Source organism: Electrona antarctica (assembly GCF_951216825.1).
Source record: "Electrona antarctica genome assembly, chromosome: 6".
Taxonomy (NCBI): domain Eukaryota; kingdom Metazoa; phylum Chordata; class Actinopteri; order Myctophiformes; family Myctophidae; genus Electrona; species Electrona antarctica.
Window position 1 is genome coordinate 40,607,044 of NC_136811.1, and position 21,174 is coordinate 40,628,217.

Here is a 21,174-nt window from a genome sequence, read left to right on the forward strand (position 1 = left end):
GCTCAAACTGAATTTCCCCCACTGCACTAACAAAGGTCTTCCTTTCCCTATTGTATCGTTCGTCTGTGGAGGGGGGGTGGGGGGGGGGGGGTCTTATTTGTAAACTGTGTAAAGCATTACCCTTAGTTTTGGGTTATCAATCTACTTTAAACATATTGGCATTAGTTGTAATATTCAATAAATAAACCGATGTAAATGAATACGTGACTGATTCCAACAAAAGGCCTTTACAGAGTTCCATCATAGTGACATTTAGTATCTTCTTTTTGGCAATCGACTGTTCTGGGCTATACCGGTATAGCCTACAGTGCTGGCATGGGTGTAACAACGGGGCTCCACCGGGCGCGTCAGCGTCGCGTCTCCGTCACCGTCAGGGAATGTTCCCTTTTTAATCAATGAAGGGTGGCTCCACTGCCCGCGTTGCGTGACATTAACGCATGCATTAAAATTGAACCGGTGCGTTTTTTGACGCACGCGACGGAGACGCAACGCGTCCGGTGGAGCCCTGGCGTAAGGGTATGAAAATGAAACATTTCACTTCCATTCTACACAAGCGAAGGGGCTTTGGCCAAGCTATGGTGTCACGTGGAGATCAACTTCAGCGTGCACTGGTCACTCTCTCCCCTGCCGCCGTGCACGTGCAACCTACCATAACCCATTAAGACCCGAGGCCGAGTCTACCTAATGCCTTCAAAATCAGTAGTTCTCACATTTTCAAGACTTTTCAAAAATAGCAGATGTTCGTGCCGCGCTGCGAGCTTGTATATTTGCTATTTTTGAAAAGCCAACGCAAATATCTAAAATGAAATGACCTAGCTGCTTTCCCGGCTAATGCAGGGTTGTTGATTTGTGTTAATGTGTCAGTTTGAGAGTTAACGGGAATGGGCGTTAAATCCAACCAGGCTTTTTCAATTAAGTGAAGATTTAATTTGCAATGTAGATATAATAACTCCCCACCCTGCTGTTGCATGCAGTCTAGCCAAAAACAAAACAAACAAGTTGAATGAAATGCATAATTCAAATAAGTGGAAAGGTGTAAATCAATAACATATCAGAGGCATTGGTTCTTGATCACAAAAGGCAGCTACATAACACAGACGATTAGTTGGCTGCGTGTGTGTGTGTGTGCGTGTGCGTGTGCGTGTGCGTGTGCGTGTGCGTGTGTGTGTGTGTGTGTGTACCCAACAAAACAGTCATGTCTCAATGGTAGTTACGTGGACCATGCAATTACTTGTTAAAGGTGATTCAATTATCTATCTTATCCATGTGTGTTAAACAAGATATTAACCGCTTTAATAATGCAGCAAGTACATTAACCACTTACCACTTACAAAGGGTGTGATTTTAAAAGCCAATTAAATGGTGCATGGTACTGTACTTGTATGTGTGTCTGTGCATGTGTTTGTGTGCGTGCGTGCGTGCGTGCGGGTGTTCTTACCACACAGCCTGACCAGGTGTAGCGTGTGGTGAGGTTGATGACCTGGTTGTTTTCAGGCCTGAGAACGGCCTCCTTCTGGTAACAGTTCTGTACACGAGCAGATAGGAGGAAAGCACAGAGAAAACACGTCACCATGTTCAGACATGGCTATTCTTTAGGTCAGTGGTTCGGGTCCGGCATGCACCCCCAGGGGTCCTTGAGCAGGTTCCAGGGGGTCCCCAGCAAATGTAGTTAATAATAGCATAAACGTTTAACCACTTTAACCCTACATTGGCTATTGGAAAATAGCCGATCTGCAAGCTCATCTTGGATTTATTTTCTTTATATATATTTTTGAAACATTTTCACACACAAATCTTGCCTGCCACAATTTATTTTTAGGGGGGGGGGGGGGGGGGGGGGTTCCACGGACAAACACCAATTGGGCGGTCCTTGAAATGAAAATCTTTGAGAACAACTGCTTTAGGTAGTCTGTTATGCAATACGTACCTGGAAACACCTCAATGAAACATGCTGTTAGGCAGCCCCCCTGCATATTCCCACGAACATCCAAGCAATTTGTCTATGTCAACATGGTTTAATAGACACAAGGGATCACAAGTTACACATCCTGTGTATAAATAATTTATAGTGCTTTAATTAAGGACATCTCAAGAGTTAAGTGGCAGAAAGTGAAGGTCTGCTTTGATTAAATGGCATTTTGACGTGGCATGGCATAGGCCTAATATTTTACATTATTTATGAGCTAGAGAGTAGAAAACTAACACCAGCCAAACACTAGTTGGCCAATTCCCAGCATAATTTAGTGGACCTATTCTGTTATATTCTATCCGATTTGATTGATTTCTTGACAAGTCAAATAGTGAAGGGAACTTGATTCAACAGCCCTTGTGGCATAAAAGGTTTGTGTCCTGACCTGAATACAGTGTCATAGACTAAGACTGATGACATGTCATGAGAGTGAGAAGGAATGAACAGAAAGCTGTGTGCCCTACAGGGAGAAGGAATGAACAGAGAGCTGTGTGCCCTACAGGGAAGATCATTCCGTTTATAACTCCCTGGATTTTACCCTTATAGTCCGGAACAAGTCTCTGCTAATGCAGAGTTCTAAAAGAAATAACACTAAGCCTGGACTTGGAAAGAGAATTATGTGATGGATCTTCTACGGTCTCGACCACGCGCCAAGGTCACTACGTTTTTATTTTAATGGCGTGGCACGGAAAGAGGCCAGCTGTGTAGAAGAGCGTTGGGTCTGTGTACTCTGTATGTAATGGCCAATCACAGGCTAATCACAGCTCAGTAACATTAGCACACAATTAATGCTCACATATTAGTAACTCTTAGCTCATTGGTCATATTATGGAGGCATTGTTCAAGATATATCCCAGGAAAATAGGGCATCCCCGCAAACTACACAGCTCAGCAACATTACCACATAAAACTGAGGATCTTAGCTCATCATTGGTAATCACTAATCACTGATCGGTAGGCTGTGTTCAAGATTCTGTATCACTGTAGCTAATGTAACAGATGAAAAAAGCAATTCTCCCACTTCAATAAGCTGAAGCAATGTTTTCACTTAACGTTTTAAGATGTAGGCTAAATCTCCCATTGGCTTGTTATTGTTGATGTGCAGGCATTGTTCAAGATATATCTCTATTCAGCATGATGCTGCTACGCCAGCTCAGCTATCACTGCTAAGCTCACGTTAGCACATCATTTTTACTTTGTTCTCAAACTGCACACCTAGCAACTTGCTATCCATAGCTACAGATTGCACTGGGAAACCATGCTGTTATTAGGCCGAGTTTTTGGAAGGGGGCCTGTCTTTGTACTCGCCTCAGAACCTGCTATAGAACCTTTTCTCAAAGAGTGGCTTGGCATAAAGAAATATGCAGATATTTCAACCTGAGTGGTGCTCCCTTCAATGCAGAGCTCTTTTTCCTCGCAGCCCATACGAGACACAAGGGATATCAGCATCTCACCTTCTCATGCCTCTTGTACACAGCTGGCCACTGTGTGCTGTCGTCAAAGTAGAGCAGGATGTTCTGACAGCATCGAGACTGAGTAGGAGAGAGAGAGAGAGAGAGAGAGAGAGAGAGAGAGAGAGAGAGAGCCAGGAGAAAGAGAGAGAAGAGAGAAATAAAAAGACAGAAAGGGAAGAGGGGAGAGAGCCGAGGGAGGGTGGGGGAGATAGGGGAGGAGAGTGAGAAGGCGTGAGATTTATACGACACAATCTGGTTCAAAGTCCGCAGGCTAACAGGACAGCAGGATGAAAGAGCAAAACAGGAATAGAAGGCTAGAGAAAAGGGAGGAAAATGTAGGAGAGGAAAGGAAAAGAGGACAAGTTGAGAGGTAGAGTGTGGCAGACAGGAACAGCCGGAGGAAGAGAAAGCTCACGGAAAAGGGAAGAGCGATAGCGTCAATTTAGCAGAAAAAGGGGGAGAAGGAGAGGCAAACTGAGTAAAGTGGAACAGAGAGAAAATGGCAGAAGTCATGAAAGAAGATCTCTCAAATATTTATGAGATATAGTTGGCAGAAAAGTGGCAAAAAACTGAAGAAAAAATGCATTCTCTCTCACACACGCGGCCATACACATCTTAAATGCTTTATTTGAATACAGAAGTTATTTCACAATGAAAAAGGATTCAAATAATCTAATACTAACACACACATGCACTCACATACACAATACGTCGCCCTACCTTCGGGTAGCGGAACCGGAAGTCAAGTCTCCCAAAGTCGGTGAGAAAGCAGAAGCGCGTGAGAAACACCCAGTCCTGTAATCACATAGGAAAAGAGAGGAGAGAGGAATGGCACGATGATGAGAGAGGCATTTATTGTCACTTGGAAGTTTGACTTTTTCGCACATCCTACTCACACATGGCATGCAAAATATAGAAGCTTTAACACGTCCTCAGAGAGGCGAGATAATGACATTCAAGTGCAGCTTCAATGCCATGCTCAAGGGTTTTTGGCAGCGGGCGTGGGTGCTGCGCTATAGCTGTGACACCTGACAACCCCCTCGAGTGCCAGGTGGGAGAGGTGAGTAGACACTCGGAAAGTGTGTGTGTGTGTGTGTGTGTGTGTGTGTGTGTGTGTGTTGGGGTGGAATAAAGCCAACACATGGGGCGCCAGTGGCTCAGGGGTAGAGTGGCAGTAGACCAGCTAACTATACCACCATCTCCGAATGCTATGCGGTGAATTGAATACACAGAACCACAATGGAAACAATTTTTGTGTGATATCCTTTTAGCATTAATGTATAACTGTACCGCTGTATGGACTCATGGACTGTGTGATGGAAGCATTCGAAAATTGCGGGAGGCAACAGTCTGGCTTCCGAGACTACAGGTGTTCGCACCTGGAAACGACTGAGATTCTGATGATGCTGCCGTAAGGGTTGGGGGAGAAGGGGAGAGAGAGAGAGAAAAAAACGAAGAAAAAAAAACATTCCAGTGTAAGGGAGAAGAGGAGCTCTATATATGGTGCCATGCTCTACCAACTAAACCGTACAAGACCATGAAATACAGGACAGAAGGAACATGTAGGGAGGGGAGGGCCGCTACAGTATTGAATTGTTGAATTGAACAGTCATTATCGTTTCTACATTCATAGTCAGAATTCCACTTGCTTTATGGTAGAGAGGGAGGGGGAGAGGGGAGGCTGGCCTAGGTCAACCTCCCTCAATTTTGCGGTGACTATTCCTCAAATTTCGGCACAGAATACAGACCTTCCATTCAATCACAACAGCCCCTCCCTTTATACTGGCCCCTCCCTTTATACTGGCACCTATTCTATATAAGTGGTACAGTAAAGTAGTGATGGGCAGGGTTGCCAAGTCCGCTTGTTTCCCGCCAAAGTTGTCTTGTTTTTTTCCAGAGTTGCGTTTTTTTCCCCCGAGTCATGGGTTGCGTTCTTTTGGGCTTGTTTTAAAAATTCGGTGGCTTGTTTTGAATATCAAACAAGCCAACATTTCTTTGATGTATATACTATAAATACCCATAGGTTTGGGGGGAGTATGAATCACATTGAGTCACAGAATCGGTCTGGTGAGAAACTATGTGTGGAATAGTATAATAAATGACCAAAACATTCCTAATTATAGACATACATAGAATTTATAATGATAAATCCATCAAATATTTAGTTATTAGTATTATATGGCGATATTATTGGGCTTGTTTTGGCTTATTTCTCTCGCCAAGGTTTGTTTTGGGCTTGTTTTTGGAGGTGGGTTGGCTAATTTCTCTCACAAGAGTTGGCAACACTGGGATGGGCCATAAGTAAGGGAAGGGGGAGGGGCACAAAGAGACTTGTCCTACTCTTAATATTATTCAGCCCATAAGCTTGGCAGCATGATAGTAGATAATAGTGCTGATGGCATAGTTCACTGGGCTTACATAAGACACTGCGGCATCGGCAGCAGTGGCTATCAGTCAGAAGAACACACGTATTTATACGTACTGTAGAGATCCATACAACCACAGATATATTTTATTTTTATTAAACCTTTATGTAACCAGTAAAAACACATTGAGACTGCGTCTCTTTTACAAGTGCGAACTGGCCAAGAGGCATAAATAAAATAAAATCATAAATGTCACATTTTGGAACAGCAAATAAAACATCCATAATACACCTCAAAGTACCTATGAAATAAATACAACAAATCACCAAAGTCCTAATATTTTAGTAGCAGGGCAAAATACACAATATACAAAATCTAAACCGAAATAATAAATATATAGGCATGAACATAGGCTTTGTACATATCCAAACATGTGCAGATGCTGGACTGTACATCTAAGATGATCCTTTTGAAACTTCTCAAGGGAACTTTCAAAGCCAATTTTAGTCTGGACTGTAGGTCGTTCCACGACCAAGGGCCAAAGAAGGCCAGACATTTTTTACCCCCCTCGGATTTGAATGCTGGTACTACACACCGTAGCCAAGCATTTGACCTGAGGTTGAGACCATTTTGGACCAAGTCGAAGTTGGAGGAAATGTAAGATGGCAGATCATCCAGAATGGCTTTATAAATGAAAATATGCCAATGTTGCAGCCTGTGAGATGTCAATGAGAACCAACCGACTGCAGAATATATGTGCCATGGTGAAGTAGAAGGAGAAACAGTATGTCTCTTTCCCTGTAAAACTAACCAGTACACACACACACACACACACACACACACACACACACACACACACACACACACACACACACACACACACACACACACACACACACACACACACACACACACACACACACACACACACACACACACACACACACACACACACACACTAAAGAAGTAATTACTACAGGCCGTGTGCACCTGCGGCAGAACGCAACACGCACACACAGGGCTGGATAAGAGTCAGAATGTGACATAACAGGGATGATCTAACTATGCCATTGTCTCAACTGCACCACTGTTTCTTACGGCGGATGGACGGACAGCTTGATGAGTGCTTTACTGAGTGCACAGTAAGGTTAGTTACATTAGTTCCTTATACATTCTGGTGGTGTTATCAAGGCTATAATTAATATACAGTAATATTGATATGTTGCCCAGCCCTAATTCCTTGTTATTTTTTAATTTAAAACAAAAATATATAATGTCACAATTAAAAATGTTAATGTCACAATATTATCTTCACAATATTTATATCAAGGTATTTGGAGAAAGAAATTGTGATATTTTGCCCGACTAACACTCTCAGTCACTCTGTGTCTCTGTCTGCTACCCACCAACATTTCGGTGTCGGTATTCCCTCTTGTGTTTAATCATCTTTCTAATTTGTATTTTCACAACTACTTCTCTTGTCTGTTTTACAGTCTCAGACATTTAGGGGCGCTCATCCTTGAATTACTAATGAACAAGAATGAGACTTGCTGGCAAAGGTTTTCAACCCCTTTTATGAATCACTAATTTCACTAGATAACAGTTAATACATAATTAAATGTTTGCAAATGTATTCTACCCTTTTAATACTTTGACAAACCTTGATTCAAATAGTTTAGGTACACAATGTTAATAAGCAAGGTAATCAGTTGGGCTGTCATTAGTGTACAATAATAATGATCAAGAATGCACAATCACAGTCTTCAATAGAGAGGACATTCAGTTACCTAATGAATGAAAACCCTGAGGTAAAGACACAATCATAATGACCAGAACATAATGAACATTCCGGTCTCTCAACCACATGAGGACAGTCCGCCAAGACCGCCATTCATCTATACACTACCATACACTACAGTAGTCAAAACAGGCCGTCCCTCCAATAATGACAGCTCTACATAATAATCAAGCAAAAGAAGCATCATACAATACAGATAATAAAGCAGGCTATCCCTCCAACCTGTGCACCTGGGCAAGAAGCAAACTAGTACAGTATATTCAGAAATAACACCACTACTTTGGCACCATGTTTCCATCCTCTCTGTCAGTATCATGAAATAATGTTCTAAAAAACCAGGATCATCTTATAATAATGGATTGACAAAGCCCTGGTGCTACAAATATGGGTTTGTGAAAAAACATCCTTTGAGCTAAATCTTGGACCTTTTCCATTCAGCCGCTGTTCTTTGTCCTTGAAATAAAACCAACAACATATCTCAGGGATGCATCTACAGTACCACTTTTAAGATCATCTGGGGGCTTTACACAGGCCTAAGTATTTATCTGCCATACAGTAGGTTTGGTGGAAATTGCTTTCATAACATAATCGAACAAAGTACACAGTTAAATCCCTTAAGGGTCCATTCATAGACTCTCAGAGTGTATCTGTGTTAACAATTTGGATTTTACAGTGTAGCAATAGTGGAAAACAGACCACGATCACCTATGCTTAAGAGATATTGAATGTGTTTAGTTTTTTGTTTTACCCCAAGAGGCATAAGTATAATAATACAAGTGGGTTATATTCTTTATAAAAGTATGTTATTTAGATAGATACTGATGTACCCCCTTGTTTTTGGATCACGTCCTCGCAATTCACACTTAGAGCCACGCGCGACGTCCCTCATGAGATTACCTCATGCTCCACGTCCTGCCGACTACGCCAGATGTAGTAATTCGAGCCGAGCTGGGATCGAACCAGTTTGAGGAACCAGAGGAAGCACTATTTGGATTGGATTGACTTTTGTTCAACATGGCATCTCAAATGTGTCAATGAAAACCTCAATCTTTAGCAAGCTAACACCATGGAAAAACCCACCCAGACCTCTACTGCAGCCGCATCAGGACAGGGGTTCAAGTGCACCAGTTGCCCGAGAATCTGTGAATCAAGGATCGGATTATACCAACATGAACGTGCCTGCCGCAAAGCAAAGCTAAAGGACCCCTAACTCTAAACTCCTCCTACGATCTTCGCAAGCGAATAATCAGCCATTGTGTGTGTGCGTGTGTGTGTGCGTGTGTGTGTGTACGTGTGTGTGTGTGTGTGTGTGCGCACAGTGCACACGTGCATGCGCATGTTGATGTAGCAGATGTTACAATGTTAAAAGGGATCTGTGTTATGTGTTACAAACTGACTGTGGAAAAAGTCTATTCTGTGGTTTCAACTCTATCAGCTATTAGCTAATACTGTAGCTATTTGTAATTTGTTCATTCTTAATTGAGGAAATTCATATAGTGATGATATATAAAATAATCACACTCATCGCACAATCGCACTCTTATCATCATACATCATACAGTACATCACATTCCGTGCTCAGCAAATCAAATCATCACAAATGTCATTCCAACCAATCACTTTTGGCGCCTTCACTGTTGTACTTTTCTCAGCCAATCAAATCATCGCTATGGGGTGATCAGCCAATGAAATCATGTTTGTGTTCACACAAAAATATGATGTGCAGCCTACCCCCACAATTCACAAAGAACAGCTGCTTTATTACATAGAAATTAATAAAAAATCACTTGCGCACCACCATGACCAGTGAAAGACTGAGCAACCTTGGAGTGCTACAGTGAGTGTGCCACAGAGAGCCAAGAGAGCCAAGGCCTCTAGCCGACATAGAGGGCAGCTGTGGCTCAGGAGGTAGAGCAGGTCGTCCAATGATCCCTGGGTCGGCGGTTCGAATCCCGGCTCCTCCTGTCCACATGTCGAAGTGTCCTTGGGCAAGACACTGAACCCTACATTGCCTCCAGTGAGTCGGTCGGTGTGAGCTTGCCACCATTGGTGTCTGAATGTGGGAAGTGAGGACACTGGCGTCGACTGTTCGCCGCTTCACCTCCCAATGTATGAATGAATGCATTGTAAAGCGGTTTGAGCACTTGGAAAAGCGCTATAAAAAACAATTCATAGAAACCACAAATTGTTTTCCTTTTTTTTGTTGTTATTGCTCTTCTAAATAGTGGTTACTCTTCACTGGGGGGGGGGGGGGGGGGGGGCTAGGATAGAATGCCATGAGACAAACCTGTCTCTTCAAAGCCATGTGACTTCCATAGAAAATGAATTGAAGCCGTTTCGTTCCCTCCCTCCCCCCCAGGACAATCATGAGACAATTGTTTTCCATGTGTGAGTGAGCCCTTAGGATGCAGTCTACACAGATTAATACGTACTGCAGGCTGTAGCCTCTCAAGTGCGTGGCCCTTCAATCGGGACAAAGCTCCCGATTGCCCTGATCATGATGCACTGGGATAAACCTTTAACAATGTGTGTATATTTGCAGGAGAAAGTTTATGGTGGTCTTCATTTTTGCTGTTGCCCTCAGGCCGACCCTGCCGTCACGTCCCCTCCCGCTCCCCTTTGATCTGCCCTCGTGACACGCTCCAAATATGGTCTCCATATATGAAGATCACAACACTGACCTCATCAAACCCTGGATAGCCATACTGTACATGGAGAAGACTGGATCATCACCTAGATCTGCATGATATATGGAGGCCGGGCAGCCGACCAGCAACTCTACATCTGATCTCAAACCCTTAGATCTCCATATATGGAAAACTAGAGTTCTCAACAGGCACGAAAATGAAGGCCCGGCCCTACCTGGGCCCTCATCAAACCCTGTACACTCCGCTGCCACCCTTAGATCTCCATATATGGAGCTGACCTGTTCTGACATTCCATAATGTTGATCTGACCTCATCAAACCCTGTACACTCAAGACACGCTCCATATATGGCCAGTACAGAATTCATTCCATATGTTGATCTGACCCCGCATCCCAAAGCGCCAGCGCTCGCCCAGCAGTCTGCCGGCACGTCACCCAGGTGGATGTGTGCATGCGATCTCGCCCTCAAGGGTCTTACTGGTATTTAGTAACCAAAAGTAACCGTCTGTTAAATGAAGACAGGATTTTACAGTGCAGACTGGGGTCCCAAAAATCTTATCAATTTGTTGCCTAATACGCTACATATCAAACTGTCGGTCCTTGAAATTAAAAAGGGTCTTAAAAAACTGGATCCAACAGCCATTCATGTCCTCTCTCCAACAGTATTGTTTCCACTTCCAGTCAAACCACACACAAGAGAGCTGTTTGCACGTTCTTCAAAGGCTCTCAAACAGAACCGACGTGTTCATTAAAGCTGCCCTCTGGCTTGGCTGTTTTTGACTTTTGATCTTTCACCAAAAATGAGAAAAAAGAAAGAAAAAGAAAAACATCAAATCCCTCCAGGCAACATTATACAGTAATTACCATTTCCCCCGGTGTTCTCTCTACATAAACAAGCGCAGTAATTTCTTTGCTGGGGAATAAAGTGTGACCGGAGCACCGGAGCATTATGCCGGCACTGCTGCCACAGCTGACAGTGCCGTACATCATCACTGCAAGCACAAAACTGCAGCCATATTTCAGCCTCCGCCAAGCTTGGCTTTGGCTCTGGTGCCCCTGTGCTATAACTCAACTCAAACTCCACCGAATTCCATAAAAGACGAACCGTGGGTCCCCACTCCCAGCCCCTCCCATCGTCGGGCCCGCCTCCCGGCTCAGTGGCCACGGGTGGCGCTTTAGGCCATCGGCATGGCAACAGGACCGGCGCTGTAAAGTGCACTGTGAGAGGCACTGACCCAAGGCCGGAGCGTCCCCAGAGAGAGAGAGAGAGAGAGAGAGAGAGTGAGAGAGAGAGAGAGAGAGAGAGAGAGAGAGAGATTGAAGGAGGGATAGGGGTGGAAGGGGGGCTATATATCACTTGACTGACCAGGGACTGGGAGGGACTGTGAAAGAACCCCTTGTTGAAAGTAAGTGCACACACTCATGCACGTGCACAGGTTCTCCCGCAGGAGTGCATGTGGATGGACACACACACACTCCACGCCATGCCCAGTTGGCCTGAAACAACGAACACACATACACACACCCCTACAGATGGACACACACACACACACACACACACACACACACACACACACACACACACACACACACACACACACACACACACACACACACACACACACACACACACACACACACACACACACACACACACACACACACACACACACACACACACACACAAAATTCCCCCTATCATTGTCATAGCAACCACCGCATGCCTTAGTTTGCAGCTGCCATAGAAACATCAAAAGGCCCGGCCATTTATTCACAACACACACAAGCACTTTGATTCCGACGCTGCCTCCCTGCATCCTTCCTTCAATTTACCTTCACAATAACGCAGTCTTCACAGTGCGGGCTGACCAAGTGGCTTTCAGAGCGACTAATTGGGCTCTATGAGCCGATTCCTTCCACTTGGACACACAAAAACAGCCAGGACAACTCGTGCATAGGCCTGTCACGATCATGATATTATGATATATTTAGTTATTTTGGCATTGAACATTGGAACATATATATTTATAAGAACTACGCTTCTGTTTGCCTTTTAAGCTTTGTAAAAAACAAATTAACAGGGTAGAGGGAACGTATACAATGACAAAGAAATGACTGACATGTTCAAGAATCAAAATGTATTAAAAGTAGCGTAAAAGGTCCACCTGCAAGTTCACAACTCGTCACAACAACCATGTTTATGTATGAAGATTTTTCAACATGGAAACAATTATGACAATTATGGGAAATTATTCTGATTATGTCAAATAAGTACGATCAGGTGATTATGTAAGAAGTCCAATTGTGACAGGTTTGCTCTGCACATGGTAAACTCTGCTCTGATGAGGCCGAAATGTTAGCATGCATGACATGGCATAATCTAACCAACTGCTGAAATGTAGACACCCTCATCCAGAAGATAGATGTGTAGTAGATAGATAGTGTGTGTGTGTGTGTGTGTGTGTGTGTGTGTGTGTGTGTGTGTGTGTGTGTGTGTGTGTGTGTGTGTGTGTGTGTGTGTGTGTGTGTGTGTGTGTGTGTGTGTGTGTGTGTGTGTGAGAGTGTGCAAACAAACATGCACGTACACACATGCATGCACACCCACAAACACACACACTTATTTTAAATTAAAACATGCACTGTGCTCGGCAGGTGGTGAAGACACTTCTCTGCCTTTGCCAAGTGGGTGAATATTTCCTCATTAAGATGTCACATACTGTACATCCAGGCAATATCCAGCTTGGAGGTCACTGGTCTCATTAGCCAAGACTTAGCCGAGGTCACTGGTCTCATTAGTCGAGGCTTAGCCGAGGTTACTGGTCTCATTAGCCGAGGCTTAGCCGAGGCCACTGGGACTAAAAGGGCTAGGATAGCACACCTATCCCACATGGTACTGGGACTACAAGGCTATAGGATAACAGAGCTATATCCCACATGATACCAGTACACTATGGACTAAGAGGGCTAGGATAACAGAGCTATCCCACATGATACCAGTACACTATGGACTAAGAGGGCTAGGATAACAGAGCTATCCCACATGATACCAGTACACTATGGACTAAGAGGGCTAGGATAACAGAGCTATCCCACATGATAATGGGTCTAACAAGGAAAGGACAGGGCGGCATGGCATTGGTTCGACCTCCCGTTAGTTCGACCATTACTAACCTTACTAACCCTATCTCTAACCCTAACCGTGCAAGCACGGAAGCAACGCATGTTCACCAACCTTAATGCATGTTCGCCAACCTTAATGCATGTTCGCCAACCTTAATGCATGTTTGCCAACCTTAATGCATGTTTGCCAACCTTAATGCATGTTTGCCAACCTTAATGCATGTTCGCCAACCTTAATGCATGTTCATGTTCGCCAACCTTAATGCATGGTGGAACTAACGGGAGGTCGAACCACGGTGCAGCCCCCAAGGAGGTCACACCTATCCCACATGTTACTAGTATACATTTTGATGTGTGAAAGAAACTGAATTGAAACCAATTTAATTGAATTGAAATACTGGGACTAACGAGGCCAGGCCAGTATAGCACACCTAGAGTACTGTATCTCACATGATAATACACAGACAATAACAAACCCAAGTCAAACACAAGTCAGTCAATGTAGCCCAGAAGCATAGTGAGTGTGAGTGTGAGTGTGAGTGTAAGTGTAAGTGTGAGTGTGTGTGTGTGTGTGTGTGTGTGTGTGTGTGTGTGTGTGTGTGTGTGTGTGTGTGTGTGTGTGTGTTTATGCACTTATGTACTATGTTTTTTAAGATTGTCCATTTTCCGGTGTGTGTGTGTGTGTGTGTGTGTGTGTGTGTGTGTGTGTGCCCCCCAGGGGACAAGAACGGTGGATGGGGTGTCTACCTTAATTCCCTTTTAGTCTTGTTATATACCCCTTGGCTACTGCATTGTGATGCAGAGTCATTCACCTCTTTCAGTGTGTGTGTGTGTGTGTGTGTGTGTGTGTGTGTGTGTGTGTGTGTGTGTACACCCCATTAATCAATCGCTATGCCTCGACGCAGTATACGGTCACTACAGTCTCTCTCTCCGTCACCCACTCTTGCTCTCTCTGTCCTTTCATCTCACTGTCTTGCCGTCTATTCCCCCTGTCTCTCCAGATCCCTGTTTGCTTGCTAAGGCTCATTAACAATTAATTACCAATCAGCTAGTCGAGTCACCCCTGGACCGCTGTGCTTCTCAATGATTCATTAGTCAGGGTTACACAACGCTGCGACGCATAAACACATGCACGCCCCAACAAACACGCGCACACACACAGAGAGTAAAGTTCTATCTTTCTGTCACCCCAACCTCTATCACTTTCATATTCGAGTGCATAGACCTTGCAGGCCCTCACTTGCGCAAGCAGCATGTACGCACACGCACACACACACACACACACACACACACACACACACACACACACACACACACACACACAGCGTGTAATTGCAATAGTTTGAGTGGTGGCAGTTGGGGATAATCATACAAGAGATAAACACTCTTCAAGAGTCAAGAGAATGAATGGGGTGGTGGGGTCACCGTTCAAGGGCCTTTTGAAATGCCCAATACAAACACAGACTACATTTGGCTCCGCTGTGAGTGGAGCTGTTATGTGGTTGAAGTACGTTGCTCAAGGGCACCACAATAGTTGTTGTTCGCTAACGGTGCACTGTATGAGGTTCAACCACCATCTGGTGACATGACAGCCGACAGCCGTGCCCAACACAAAACACCATTATATCCAACAGTTAACACAAGTCTAAAGCACATGGACAAATGGACTAACATTACTGCAACATTGCATTCAGACATTAGACTATATAATACACAGACGACAGACAAAGCTCCTGTACTGGATTCCCTGAGTCACATCCATGAAGCAGCACGTATGCAGCTTGTATCATTGAAATGCAGGGCCTGCCTCCAAGCATCTCTTTTGGGGAAGAAAGTACCACACAAATGGAAGCAACATGGGCAATGGCTGCTGTCTTCTTACAGAAGTAAACAAAACAATAATGTTTAACCTGACCAAATGTTATTTATTATTGGTCTAAATAAGCGGTTCCCAACCCTTTCGGGATCAGGGCCCACTTCAAAATATCTAAGTGTTCGTGGCCCACACTGACCGCTTAACACGACAGCCGATCAAAGCATGTTTATTTTAATGAATGATCAATCAATCGATCCAATCGTGTTCCGGCTTGGATCAGTGAACTCTAACCTACAGGTTGTGAATCGCTGGTCTACATCACTGTTTCCCAAACAGTGGGTCAGGATCCATTTGTGGGTCGCGGACACATTTTTATGGGTCCCTTTATTTTTTGTTTCATATTATTTAGTCGGCCACCTAGTGGCGCCAGAAGGTACTGCGCCAGTACGCCAGGCATTTTCGGTGTTTTCCGGTATTCCTTTCCGCGTCACCGGCATGGAGAACTTCATTGTAACGATCGGCTATTATTAGTGTTAGCTCAAACTGTTTATCTTTCGCCAGAAACGTTAACATGTCGGGAGCGATGCAAGACAAAATCACAAATGACATCCGAACCTCGGATGCATCAGAAAAAACAGTTGCAGAGAAATGAGGCATTGGAAATCTCAGTTTGACTGGAGGTGCAAAGATCCTGGTGCTGGGGGTGACGGAAAACTCCATGAATTAAGAATACAATTAAACATTTTTTCAAAGTAATTTCATGACTAAATAAAAGAAAGAAATCTAAGAAATTCCATAAATTAGAAAAAGATTACCATAATGTTTTGGGATGTAGTAAAATTAGCTGATCTACAAGCTTGTATATCTGCTATTTTCACTAGTTTGGGTCACGGGCAAACATCTAATTTCTCCTTTGGGTCTTGAGCTTAAAGGTTTGGGAAGCATTCATCTGCATGGCTTTTTATTAGGGGCGCTAGCCCCTCCTATATACAGCTTTTTTTGTCCTGAACTCTTGTCACATTTGCCATTGAAAATTAATGGAGAATTTATGTCATAAGTGTCTGAACAAATCGGCTTTTTGTGGAAACACAAACATAACAGATGAGTTTTTTTAAACATTGTATCATGGTTAAAAGATAATAACATTTATTGTCAAATTAATTCATGCAAGTATATTCATTTTTTATTGGATGATGTACGACGACAAGAGCACCCCTCACTTCACACGGGTGTGATTTTTTAAATCAATCAATCATCTTTAAGCATAACTCAAGAACAGCTACATTAATAAAGTAACATGTCTGCTGTGCTAGCCGCCTCTATGGAGCCCTGCCTGTGTGACTGTCGTGTTCCACCACCTCTATGGAGCCCTGCCTGTGTGACTGTCGTGTTCCACCACCTCTATGGAGCCCTGCCTGTGTGACTGTCGTGTTCCACCACCTCTATGGAGCCCTGCCTGTGTGACTGTCGTGTTCCACCACCTCTATGGAGCCCTGCCTGTGTGACTGTCGTGTTCCACCACCTCTATGGAGCCCTGCCTGTGTGACTGTCGTGTTCCACCACCTCTATGGAGCCCTGCCTGTGTGACTGTCGTGTTCCACCACCTCTATGGAGCCCTGCCTGTGTGACTGTCGTGTTCCACCACCTCTATGGAGCCCTGCCTGTGTGACTGTCGTGTTCCACCACCTCTATGGAGCCCTGCCTGTGTGACTGTCGTGTTCCACCAACCATTCTGCATGTTCCAATGAGCACCCCCCTATCCCCACTGCATTATACTTGCAAATGTCAAACTCTAGCCAAACCCCCCCCCCCATAACCCCTCCCTCCCACGACCCCCATTCCACTGCAGCTGCTGATATCGTGTTTTACAGTGAGTTTAGAATTTCAGAACGAACACTGAGGCTTGCGCGTGTGTGTCTTCGAGAGTAAGGAAATGGGGAGAGCAGGGTGAAAAGATGGAGATAAAGTGTGTGTTTGCAAGAGAGAGAGTGAGATTGATAGAGAGGGACAGAGACACAGTGTCAGAGAGAGAGAGATGAGGGGGAGTAAGTGGGTGACCTTGGGGCAGAGGAGTATAAAGGAAAGAGTCAAGACTATGTGTTTAACTGGTCCACTGGTTAGACTTGCATGCTGAGAATGTATGCACACGCACGCACACACACACAACGTGCAGTGCAGTTTTGTTCAGGGTGCTCCATCGTTCTTTAAGCTGGTTCATAAACACAAAGAACACTCCCTGCAGGGGGCAATAAAACATGCAACCTACTTGTCAATTTGTCTAACTATTCACTTTACTTCTTGACTTTGAATCCTCACAGCTGTGACAGTAGTTCTGAGAATGTATAAATGTTTATTAATTCATTCTATGATCATTTACAATAAGCCTAGTTTGTTTTAAGGGCTCGTCGGAAACAAATATCTATTTAACACAAAACCTGGGGGATAAGAGGAAAGCAAGAGAGACACACACACACACACACACACACACACACACACACACACACACACACACACACACACACACACACACACACACACACACACACACACACACACACACACACACACACACACACACACACACACACACACACACACACACACACACACACACACACACACACACACACACACACACACACACACTTAGCCTAGTGTGACTTGGAGCAGGTGCCAGGTGGGGATCCGGTGCCTTGCCCGAGGGCAGTGCTGCAACAGTAGCTATACTGATAGAGAGCTGATAGTTCTTGTTACAGACTTTTTCTGGGGAAAACATTCGGCAGAAATAGACCAGATTGTAGTGTAGATTGGTTCTATTTTTTCAGCAAAGGCGGAGTGGACTTAAGGAATCTGGTCAACCTTACTATAATGTTATGGTTTAAGTAATTCACTTTTATTTATTTGTAACTTTTCAAATGTGTAATTTCTCTCTTTGATATACGATATGGCCAAAATTGGGCTGCCAGGGTTATGTTTATGGATAATGTTTTTGGTGCAGGACATTAGAATATATGGCACATTATTGATCGTTAGTACATTAAGTGTCATATGTTGTCTTAATGTTTATGTATTCAGCTGGGAGGTTTTGCTGAGCATACGTGAACAGCATCAATGCTGGGGAACTGCCAAGAACCAGAAGAAGCAGCTCCACTGGATTATTAGTGTTGAAGTGCCTTGCTCAAGGAGACATTCTACTGGTTGGTGGAGAGGGGAGAGCATTATTCATTCACTTGTCTTTAGTTTACCTTCAGACAGTCACATCCTTGAAGGGGTTCCAGGGTTTACCACGTAAAATGTACGTGGTCCATTCAAGTTAAATTTAAATTAATTAAATTAAACATAAAGGCCTATATGCTATATATATGTATAGTTTTTTTTATATCAAATGAGGGTAGGCTACTTTAAATCAGAGAGGTTGAGAAACAGTGGGATTTCTATCTGAGCTCACACCATGCAGTGCCCCCCACCCACAACACACCTGTTGACAACCATGCTTCATGCTTCCAAAAAGGCAGGTCAAGCACGTTCTCCTGCGTGTTGTCCTTGTATTTGCAGCCATTATAGCCCAATAGTCTTACAAGGCAAAACAGCGATATTCTCTGATGCACAGTGGGATTCATTCGTGGCTATACTGTCTGTACTGTCTGTATGGCGTGTGGTGAGTGGCGTGACTCGTGACCTGTAGCCTAAATTAAATATATGGAATCCTCAACAAAATCTTGGATGTATTTGTCAGGAGGTATAGGCCTTGTTCTCCTCCGATTCGGTTTCAGAGTGAAAACAAGGCTAGCTAGGCTGGGCACACATGTTGCAACTATATAACCGTCGAGGTGTATATAGGCTAGAAAACCACAAATTCTCGGTGTCCCAATATCTGCGGGGTTTATTTTAACGCTCTTGCGCGCCGGGGCAGCAGTGATAAGGAGATACCTGAAGCCTGGTGCATGTGTGAATACCGGAGCACTTGCAAATATTTGACTTAAAGTATAAAAAAAACAGTCAAACCGAACAATGTTGGCAGGAGAGATCAACCTAGTGACTGATCTCTCGATCTGACCGATGTTAGCATGCAGGAATGACTTGATCTCGGATGCAGCCGTATAGGAGAGTAAGGAGACTGCTCGAAACCAAAAGCTGCGCGCTTCAGCACTGAAGCACACCTGTAACGAGTCTATTCCGTTTCCGTTAATAAGCACAATTGGCCTAATTTGCATTTTAACTATACAAAAAGAAAGGATTGCAATAGATTGAGTCATGAGTATTATGGCTAAATGCAAACTACCACATATGTGGTCAAATGCACGCTATGCCTAATGTATTGGACAGGAGAGAGATAATTGCGCTGCATATGACAAGCATAGCGTACAGATGATGCTTCAACGCGCGGCAGCGGCATATTCTATACATATAAAAACAACGATCCAAATCCCATAATCAATTTAGCGGGGGCTTAATTTGGTAATAATATATATCTCAGTCAGTGAGTCTACTGTAGCAGCCAGCTATACCAACACCAGACACCTGCGTGCGAAAACGCAGAGAACCTCCTGTATATCCCTCCCCGTAAACTGTACGGGCGATATTATTGCAATTAATGTGCTGCCTATAAAGAAAACAAGCCTTACCTCTTTCGTATTGACGATGCCTTTGACGTATTTCCCCAGAACAGGAGCCACACAGAGGACGCTGAACAACACGGCCAAGCAAAGGAGTCTCTCGCAAAGCCTAACCTCCATGTTTCTCCGCGGCTCGTCGGTTCTCCTCGCACCCGTCCGCGCTCCCACAGCCGTTGTTCGGCAGCGCAGGGTCCAGCCAGGGATCCACACGGAGAGGAGATGCAAGCAGAGGAGGCGCGCGTTCCCGTGTGCATGTGGCCCCCAATAGTTGAGCCTCTGCCTCAGGACTGGAGCGCGCATTGGATACGAGCGCAGCCACCATTAGCGCTCCTCTTCCTCGACCGGTGCGCGAGGAAGGAGCCGGAGGCACGTTGCGCGTTCTTGCTTTGAGATTGCGACATGTCCAGATCAAATAAATAATGGCATCAATTCAAAGCCATTAAGAAAACACCCGTTTTTTTGCACAGTCACAATGCACTGTTCTGCTTGCAGTGACGCTCAAGCCTTTTCCATATAGGCCATATATGCCACGGGCAGTGTTGGTCAATATTACTCAAGAGAGTAACTAATATGTTATACTTATTGAGGAGCGCTAGCCCCTCCTATATGTCCAGCTTTGAGGGTTTGTGACTTTGTGTAAACACAAACATTGTCTTAACAATAACAAACAATGAATGCCAATATATGCCATTGACAATGAATGGCAGGGCCAAATTAGCATTGGGCCGATGGGGCCGAACGGTTCTCGAGTTACGTGGATTACGTACAGACAGACAGACAGACAGAGACATGGTGCATTTATAGATAACGGCAGATATTCTTTTGCCATATGTCATATGTGCTATATATGTTTTACAAAGTAATAAGGTATAATATTACTGCATGTTTTGGCAGAGTAATACCTTACTCATTACTGGGTATAGAAACCTGCCGATGGCGGATTTAGCCGCGGTTGCCACGGTTAACCGCAGTTTAGGGTGGATTTGGGTCATTCAAATATATTATAAATTATTGGATAAACCACAGGTGTAATAATGCGGGAAATAAATGAATGGCATCTATCTATATAGGCTTATCCTATTATAGCTTTTAAAACGCATAAAATCTCGGATTTATAAATTGGAATAATGAATTAATGCGGTCGGATATACAGGCGGATTATAAATATGCACACGCGGATTCGGGTGACAAAAAAGCGCATTTGCAGGTCTCTATACGGGTAAAGTAATAATATAGCCAATATATTAGTAACTTGTTACTGCCCAACCTTTGGAATGATTTTTTGGCTGGTAGGCTAGCCCCAATGTAGGCCTATATTTAGCTCTGAGCGTGTGTACAAATGGAACCAAGGGGCCCATTTGGTTCCATTCATACATTCAGAAAACTCA

The 21,174-nt window shown here is 44.1% G+C and overlaps 1 protein-coding gene across 1 annotated transcript in view; it reads right to left on the reverse strand.

Moving 5' to 3' along the window:
• The window catches only part of tmem145 (transmembrane protein 145), a 46,525-nt gene extending 26,528 nt beyond the window's left edge, over positions 1 to 19,997 (reverse strand). Inside the window, exons 1-4 of the mRNA XM_079503226.1 lie at positions 19,796 to 19,997; positions 4,144 to 4,218; positions 3,424 to 3,501; positions 1,439 to 1,525 (exon numbers count right to left, since the gene is read on the reverse strand). Coding sequence (XP_079359352.1) covers positions 1,439 to 1,525; positions 3,424 to 3,501; positions 4,144 to 4,218; positions 19,796 to 19,906 — 351 coding nt within the window. The 5' untranslated portion in view covers positions 19,907 to 19,997. The remainder of the gene's footprint in view (positions 1 to 1,438; positions 1,526 to 3,423; positions 3,502 to 4,143; positions 4,219 to 19,795) is intronic.
• Positions 19,998 to 21,174: the final 1,177 nt, after the last annotated feature.